The following is a 9,992-nucleotide window of genomic DNA, read 5'->3' on the forward strand; positions in this document are numbered from 1 at the left end:
CCAAATGGCGCTGATTATTCTTGTCCGGCGCCGATTTAGATTTAGGTAGCGCTGACTATTCTTGATTGGCGGCAGTTATATGCAGGCAGCGCACTGCTGATTATATTGAACCGGTGAAGTAGTTGGGAAAATGGTAGTTGAAAGAAAAGATAAGGAAGATGATATCACTATGCTTTGCTGGGGGATAGTCTTTCCTTTACTGTTGCAAATATTATATCAGTGTATATTTTTTTTAAGCGGCGCCTTTTCTTTCTTTTAGTTTTCTTTTATTTTTTGAGCGGCGCCGCTCAAATATTGGGGGGGGGGGAGGGGAGGGGGCTTGCGCCCCCTGTGCCCCCAGGATACGCCACTAGAAATCTGTTATTCTTTTTTCTGGGACGCACTGTAGAGCGTAAGAAACACGTATGCAAAGAGTACACAACGGAGTCATGACGTTTCCCAACGGATGGAAAGATTCTTTTCCGTTTTACATCATCTCTGCATCTGTAAGTGCAGAGGGACCAAGCCTGTACATTGGTGATTATTTAGCGCGTCAGAACGGTTCACCTGTCGTTTAAAGTCACTCTTAACTTACAAACAGCTTTATGAAACGGCCCCAGATATTATATACCTTCGCAAGTGCAGACATCTTTTCTAATAACCATATCATCATGTATTGGTGTATATATTATTCGTCCTTTCGGTATAAGATATTAGATATTTAAAATAATTTTGCTGTTTTATACACTGTGTTTGTTTTTGTGAAAATTCTTGTGGTAGTGCATTTATTTTGTTCATACAGTGCTTCATTTAGTGGAAGAAATTCTCCCTTGTGTCAATTAAAGCAGAAACGTATACTCTATTTATCAAGTCTATTAAATGCAATTTTCTAGTCAATCATTTAATCAATCATCAATCAATCAATCAATCAATCAATCAATCATCATCAATCATCAATCAATCAATCAATCAATCAATCAATCAATCAATCAATCAATCAATCAATCAATCAAACAATCGATTTAATCAACTTGCTTAGGATTTTATAATATATAGTGTATATTATATATATATAAGTCTTAAATGTCTCTTATTTTCAGGCGATTGACCAGTGGACATCTCATTTTATCATCATCCTCATCCTGAAAATAATACTTCTTGCAACAGGTAAAGGCCATTGAATAACACACAGACTATTAAATCATGTTTTTACTGAACACATTTTCCTGCCTTCAAGATCGGGTATAGCTTGAATAAAATAGGCCCATGCTCGCATGCAACTACCCAGTTATACTGTTTTGACTGTCTCCTATACACATTGCGTGACTTCAAGTACAGTGTTGACTTTTTTGGTGTTGGTGTTGGGTTATTTTTTACAAGAATATAACACAAAACCTAGAATGAAGAAGCCTCTAAAAAGCCAGTCCATAGGTGTTCAGCTGTTATAATATCGTGATCTGGATTATTGTGTAAGCTGAGACTAGGTTTTGCATTCAACACCAACACCAACACAGTACTTGAAATCACCTATTCTCTCAGGGATTGACCCTTTTTAATGCTTATTGTAAGTTTTAGACATATCAGATTTTAATCTGCCCCTTGTCATGACATGTTTAATAGACCTTCATATCATATTTGAAATCATTTTTCCCAAGAATTACCTTTGTGGATCTAATCCCTTATACAAACAAAATATTGAACAGTTGAGCAATGATGGTAATTGTGTACACACTAAATGTTGGTGTCGATAGATGTAATTTGATATGAATAAACAGAAATATTGAAGTTTGCAGCAAGTCACCTGGAATGCCCCATTGCCCCCAAAACCGATTTTAAAGACTTGGTTTAAATTCACATGATAGACTAGTATAAGGACAAAGTTGATCTGTAATAAATGTATTGCCACGCAATATTGTCCTTAATGGATCTGACGCCTTTTGCAATCAAATTATAACGCTAAATTGTAGGGATTTATAAATCCAGATAAATTGTATTTAGGGACCAATAGAATTCTAGATTAAGTTTTAATGCTAAAAGTATTTTTATGTCTCGAGGATTTGAATTTATACACTTGAGATTTAAAACTGAATCTATAGGATTAAAATTAAATTGAGAAGTTGATTGGTCAATATCTGCAGTCCAACTTTTTTACATCCCAGTAATTAGAGTCTAAATATGTTTAACTTTCACACTCTTTATGACTTTGATCTTCAATGTGAATTCAATACTAAATAAGTTCTTTCATTAATTCCCATATAGCAGCGTCATATGACGTACAAGACGTTTGCCCACTCTTGACCATGAAGTCATGTAAAAAAATGACTTTGTCGAATGGTGAAACTGTGCAGTACATCCCAAAACCCATACCACCCGATGTGAAATGGCTTACGAAGAGCCTGCCAAGGTGTCATTCGATTCCACACGATGCACGACAATTCTATTGTACCATACCAGGTAACCATACACAGAAGTAATATAATTTTCGTTAGTACATTTCTTGCTTGCACCCAGTAAATATTTCACATTTCACATTATTTCGTAATGTTATTGTTGAACTTGAAATGAAGAATGCAAAGAAGGAATGAATAAGTGAATGAATGAGTTAGTAAATGAATGAATGAATGAATCAATCAATCAATCAGTCAATCAATCAATCAATCAATCAATCAATCAATCAATCAATCAATCAATCAATCAATCAATCAATCAATCAATCAATCAATCAATCAATCAATCAATCAATCAATCAATCAATCAATCAATCAATCAATCCGACCGACGATCAATGAATGAATGAATTAAAATGATCAAATAGTCATTGGATGACTTAATTCGAGCATGGTGGCTCAGTGGTATAGCGCCCACCTCTTGAACGGGAGGTTGTGGCTTCGATCTCCGGTCGAGTCATACCAAAGACTTAAAAAAATATAACCTTTTGTTTTCTATCTTGGCGCTCAGCATTAATTGGATGATGAAAAACTTGATAATTTGAATTAGCTTACATGGAGAAATGAAAACATTACTTATAATTATTATTTTCCAACTAATCCAATATTACTATCAGTCAATCAATCCATCCATCAATCAATCACTCAATCAATCAATCAATTAAATAGGATCACAAAGAAAATTCTTGATTTTTAAACCAGCGGGATTTGACCCTGTCATCTATTACCTACCTGCCATACTGTTTTGATGAAAGCAGAGGTTTGTCAAACATAGCAAAAACTGAGTATGCTCAAATTGATTCTTATCACTTGCCAAATACCGCCCTGAGGTTCTTTCTCGGAACCAGCCTCACCCGACTATTTTCAATGTTATGTTTGTCTGAATTTACTTAATTTGTTCCAAACATAATGCTTTCAGACTGGAGTTTCCTTATTAGGCGCCATAAGGACAAGGCCGAGCATTAAGGCAGTATAACACTGGATTGATTAATACAAAATAATGATGGATGAATCCTACTGATGCGGAGAGCAGGACCTTTGTGTTTAGAGAATGAAGATGTGAATGCGACCGGCGATAATTTTATGATACATTGTAGCCCAGTCACGGTGGATGATGATGAATTTAATTATTGATAAGCTATATCCAATCCTATTTTGATAAGCCGCGAACAAGAAAAAAAAACAGATAAAGACAACAAAAAGAAAACAGCGGGAGACAATACCATATGACAGGAAAACTATAAAAATCAATATGTAATGTAATTAAATTTTGTAATTAGCAAGTAAGGTAAGCTAAATCCAGTTACGTTTACGTTATACGGATAAGTTTGTTTAAATTGCCTTCCCTTTCTTACATTGTGATAGGCGAATTTTAAAGCAAGATATTGCATGAGCAAGCCTTACATAGCAGGGTGCAGAAATGGAATAGAACAAAATATAAGCACACGAATGAACACCCTATGAAGGTATTTGTTATATTTCTACTATAAATGTTGTTATAACAACATTCATTAGCATGTTGTTATAACAACGTACTTGATCAGCTGTTTAATACAAGTCGGTAGTGTTCCTATTACTGTCTTCGTGGATTTGGTAAAAACACAATTTAAAAGACTATTTGAATTAATTGATACATCAAACTTGATTCGTATCTCATCGAATATTAAGCCACCACGTCATTTTAGTACAAATGACCTCCTGCTGATCATGCGCAGAATGAAACTCAGAACTGGCTTAATTTTAACTTCTCACCCTGCTCAACCCACACCTGTCAGGTAGAATACATGGTAGAACATAAATTGAATGCTTTAAGGAACAAAATGGAAATCAAATCGAATGGATAATATGAATATTGAGATCTGTCTTGGAAGTATACAAGAAAGCGTATTCCATGATAGACTATAGCAGTAAGTTCCATATTGTGGGACCTGTATGTCTTATTTTTGCATATACTGTTTATCTATACTCTATATATATTCCATGATCATCATCGTCTCTCAAGAAAGTGTATGGAAGTTTGAAATTAAATAAAGTCACACAACCTCGATATTACGGGGGTGGCGGGGGGTTGAAAATAGGGAAAGACAGGTAGTGGGTCTATAATCATGATATAAAAAATGGAGTATGAATCTGCAATCATCACAAACAACGTAGAATTTATGTTCCTCACTTTCCTTCTCCCTTATAGACCATTTCATTACTTTAAGAATATTTTAAAGATATACGTTTCGGTTTTAACGAGTAGCATATACCTTTATCCTTATCACGTACTAATGTTAACGGCGGGATTTATACTGATACACCAGTTTATACTTATCATAATTTCTGTTCTGTGCGTATTGATGTCGCTAGCATGCCATTCTAGACCCTGTCTTCATGGAGGGAGTTGCGAGGAAACAAACACGGGATACACCTGTCTCTGTTTGGATGGTTACCGTGGTTCAAGATGCGAGCATGGTATGTGAAACTCCTTCTTATTCCGTTGCAGTAAGTTCGTGCCTATTTTGTACCCATAATTTTAATAGATTTTCACACTCAATCGTCAATAACATCACGGTTGTGTCCACATCTGATTTATTAGAGCGATTCTCACCATTCACAGTTCATGCAGAATGATACTTCTTGACAACCTGAATACTAGCTGGATGATTACCAGACATAGCGGCAAGTGGGCCTTTGAAACTTGCTGCCAAATTTAATACTTCCCGTTTATCAAAGCTATACTTTTCATATACTGTTAACTCATGTTTTTTTTAGTCTGCACCGGTCTCACACTAAAATAGTCCGCACCACAAGCGTTCAGTAACTACTACCGTGTTTACACTTAATCGGCATTTGGTTCAGAACCAAAAGCCGACGCAGAATCGGCTTTTCGTTTGCGTTTACACGTTGACAGCTCGCGGTTCAGAACCGCGAGCCGATTCAAAAGCCGATTAAGTGTAAACACGGTATACATAGTGGAGTCGCGCGCCCTGATAAAAACTTTCGTTTTAAAAATAGCAGAAAAGAATATTGATAAAGGTTTGAGGAAATCCATTAAAGATTAAGAAAGTTATTAGACTTTGAATTTATGATTTGTGACGTCATAAACGAGCAGCTGCCCCATATGTTAAGTCTATGTAATATGAAATGCATAAATTTCCTTTTTTTGTATGGTTCGTGCGTGACGACTTATTTTTCATTTTCTTTTTAGCAGTGGGTGTGCAAACATTTGTTTATTGATACACTGAAGGTGCGATAAAAACCATTCGATATGGAGGAAAGCTGTTCGCATATGACGTCACAAATGATATAATTGAAATTCTATCAACTTTTGTATTCTTTAATGGATCTTTTTCAGACCTTCGCCAATATTTTTCATTATTTTTTTCTGCTATCAAAATAGTACCGGTCTGGACCAGCGAGTTACTGAAAGCGGTATGTGATATAGTTCAATTGGTTTCCACGAGTAAACGTACTTCCTTCCCTTTTTTTAATTTCGCAAAGCTATAAAGTGTCCCAATACATTACACATATTCACAGTTGTTATCGTAAAATAAAGATATGAACCGTTTTTCTTGCAATGTAAACCCTGTAGACATGTTCATCCAATCGTTAAAAGTCCTTGGACCAGATGAAAATCCGAGCGAAGGACCACTTGCTCTGACATCACGCTTGCTCGATAACGAACACGTGCTCATACATCTGGAGAATTGGAAGAGTAACTATTCCCAACTGGCATGTCAGCACCTCGGTTTTGAAGGTGAGGTAGCTTTCATATTAAAGGAAAATTACCATTGGTTAAAGGTCAAGTCCACCTCAGAAAAATGGTGATTTGAATCAATAGAGGAAAATCAGACAAGCACAATGCTGAAAATCTCATCAAAATCGGATGTAAAATAAGAAAGTTACGACATTTCAAAGTTTCGCTTATTTTTAATAAAATAGTTATATGAACGAGCCAGTTACATCCAAATGAGAGAGTAGAGGATGTCACTCACTCACTCACCATTTCTTTTGTTTTTTATTGTTTAAATTATACAATATCTCAATTTTTACGAATTTGACGATTAGGACCTCCTTGCCCGAACCACAAAATGTTAAAATAATGGAATTCCACGTGTTCATGGAGGAATGAAACTTCATTTCACATGACAATGACGAGAAAATCAAAATATTTTATATTTCATATAATAAAATACAAAAGAAATAGTGAGTGAGTGATGTCATCAGTTCCCTCATTTGCATACTGACCGAGATGTGCATGTAGCTGTTTTGTGAAATGAAGCGAAACTTTAAAATGTCATAACTTTCTTATTTTACATCCGATTTCGATGATATTTGCAGCGTTATGTTTGTTTGACTTTTCTCTACCAATTCAAATCAACAATTTTCTGGGGTGGACTTGACCTTTAATTATGGCGGGAGAAACTTTCACTTCCGGGTGACCAAGGAACAATTCACCAAGGGCTAAAAAATGATAGGCCTACAAAATGACCAGCTTCTCTCTGCTGCTCAATATCAAATATATCACATCAAGGGTATACTTTGGATAATTAGTAGTCCGAGAATCACTATTTACGCCGAAAAGAAAAACAGCCGCACGATTTCCTCCCTTGGTGAAGGGCGTGAAAGAGGGGATAGCGCGATCACTGGGAAGGCGCGCAGGGGATGGAGAATGAAGCAAATGGAGAGAAATAACAAGTACACCGACGTCTAGAATCTAGACTACTATTTAGACTAAGAGCCACCAGAACTACTTCTATCTATTTCGGTCAATTCAATACAAATTAATTCTTGTTTCAGTTTTAGTTCTTACGTTTTACTGCACTCTCTTGTTTTATATCTCTTTTCCTAAAAAAATATCAATCGAAAAGAAACAAAATTATTATCACCCTCACCATCATGTTTTCGTGTCTGATAGAATTTACAAAAAAAAAAACTGTAGATATGTCATTGACTTAAAGAAAGAAAAGGGTGCATTCATGTGAACCCCTCACATGAAAAGGGATTAATTGTAGATAAGTAAAGGAGGCTCTCAATACAGCCATTATTCCAGTTGATCTTACCAAAATACGTTTCCTATCTTTGTGATTAACAAATAGAACTTGGCTCTCTCTTTCGTTTATGTATTAATGTTACTTATACACGACTTACTTAACACAGATAGCGTAGTATTTTAGGCTTACAGTATTCTATGGTATACTTATTTATATTCATTGTCCAAAATTAATTCCCATAGTTGCCGTAATACTGCTATTTAGACTTAACCATAAAAATATTCCTTCAGCGTATCCATGTTAAAGGGGAGCGCACTGTGTGTTGTCTCTCATTAACCATGTGCTATAAAAAGCTAGTCCTAAAATATGGCTGTTTGAATTAGCTAGTAATACAGATGATACAATAACCTATAATTATATTTGTTTAGATAAAAAATAATGTTGAGAGGAAATGTACGCCCGACCTGTTCTACTGCTAATTGATAAAAATTATTGTAATATGAATTAATGTGCTACCATTCAAGTGGGCCGACATTGCAAGTCGATATAGAGTACCGAAGCGATGACGTCAGTTGCCATGGTGTCATGGCAGCCTGGTTCTAAACAAATGAACCCGGAATGAAAGCATGTGTTTCTCGTAGGAGAAAATAGCTGCTATCAGAATGATCGCTTGCAACGTATTTTTCAGACGAGCCAAAAATGTGTACAGACGATAGTCAGGTGCGACTTTGTTTAGAACCAGCCCGCCATAACACCATGGCAACTGACGTCACACTTCGGTACTCTACATGTATTGCACAGGATATTGCATTATTGTAATGAATAAAAATTGAAGGAATTGAGGCGAGGCTTATAACGCTGCTTGTTCATTTGCTCTTTAATGTTTCTCCATTCAGTAAGGAAAATTATTTGGTCTTACAAAACATGTATGTTGGCAGTTTCACAGTTCAATGACATTATTGCATATTTTACTATGTAAATATTTGATGTTTTATTGTTTATAATTCTCATTGAATTTTACCTGCTACCATGTCTAAGTGTACATGTCACGATTTGATGAACTGGATCTCTTCTTTCTCCTTTCAGTTTTTCCTCCGTTTTTCTCCTCTTTTTTGTATCCTATCCATGACTTCCATTTATATTCGTCTAGTTTTCTTCTTTCTTTTCACCTACCTACACTCCTTTTTTCTCTCCTCTAACTCTATAATTATTTTCTAAGATCACACAATCTACATAATAAGTTTGTGTATCATTTAGAAAATGTTACAATACTTTGGATGAACACTTTATAATTATGTAACTTCCATGTTTGTAAAATCATCGGCATTTGGCTGCGATAAACTTTTAATAAACCATTTTATCTATCTATCTATCTATCTACCTATCTATCTATCTATCTATCTATCCATCCATCCATCCATCTATCTATGTATCTATGTATGTATCTATCTATCTATCTATCTATGTATCTATCTATCTATCTATCTATCTATCTATCTATCTTAACCGAAGAGCAATCTATTTCATGGGCTTTAATTGATAATCAAACTAGCTTTTTGTTGTTTTGATGGGGCAACTTGATAGTGAAGCTTTGAACAATTATTATAATAGATGTAGCCCCCCTTTTTTAATCCCGAACCCCTGTCTAATATATGTTCAATTAATATCTTTCCAGATTTAATTTTTAAGGAAGCAATTAGATATATTTACGTTATGTTAATTAATTCGTCCACATCCATTTGTTGTTAAAATTGTTATTGTAATTGGTGTAGACAACTTAAATATCCTTACTACATGTAGTATGGTACTCAATATTTCTCAATTCGATCAAACAAGGGTCATTCGCTACGTTGAGTGGTGCCCAGTACGATTCCGTTGACACTCCTTCTGAAGTCGCAACGATTATTTGTCCGGATGACGTCATGAACCTAACTGAGTGCTGGACCAATGAGACAAGAGTAGTGGTCAACAAAAACCATACCATAGCAGTAGTATGCTGCCCTGGTGAGTAGTTATTCAAACAAACGATGAACTACAGTGCGTATCAAAAAAAAAGTTAACACATAGAAAAAAAATCATGTAAAATTATACATTTGTAATATCCTGAAGATTTTTCCACATTTTAACATTGGGACAGATCCATTTAAGCAAATGACGATATAACTGTCGAAAAATATTTCCGCTTGAGTGAGCACCACTTACTTTTATAAAGTTAGTGAAAATGATTTGCGCAGAGCTTTGAAATAGTTATGCGAATAAAAGTAGACCTTAGTCATTAAGAACACATGAATTCAGCTAGTAAAATTGATTTGAAGATATCTTTTACCTTTTTTAATTTGTTACCTTGCCCAAAACACTTCGAAGAGTGCCACTGCGCCACACCTCACTCCCCACACACCGAGGCTATTGTGACGATATTTGCTTTACACTGAGCTGTGATTTACATTTTAATTTTTAAGTTTAGTTAATCATTGTCAAGCTTGGGAAAAAGTGGAGGAGAAACAAGTATTAATTGAAAAATTAAATGTAAACCCACTTTAAATAATAAAAATGAAAATGAAAAAATGCTGGAGATAATCTGATATAA

General features: G+C 35.2%; 1 protein-coding gene across 1 annotated transcript; it reads left to right on the plus strand.

Moving 5' to 3' along the window:
* The first annotated feature begins 428 nt into the window (after window positions 1-428).
* Window positions 429-9,417, plus strand: LOC121431307 (protein crumbs-like). Its single transcript, XM_041628816.1, has 6 exons — window positions 429-485; window positions 1,080-1,146; window positions 2,239-2,433; window positions 4,779-4,883; window positions 6,004-6,168; window positions 9,242-9,417. Exons 1-6 carry the CDS (start codon window positions 429-431, stop codon window positions 9,415-9,417), a joined length of 765 nt encoding a protein of 254 aa, XP_041484750.1.
* Window positions 9,418-9,992: the final 575 nt, after the last annotated feature.

This window comes from Lytechinus variegatus, chromosome 17 (genome assembly GCF_018143015.1).
Source record: "Lytechinus variegatus isolate NC3 chromosome 17, Lvar_3.0, whole genome shotgun sequence".
NCBI classification, from domain to species: Eukaryota; Metazoa; Echinodermata; class Echinoidea; order Temnopleuroida; family Toxopneustidae; genus Lytechinus; species Lytechinus variegatus.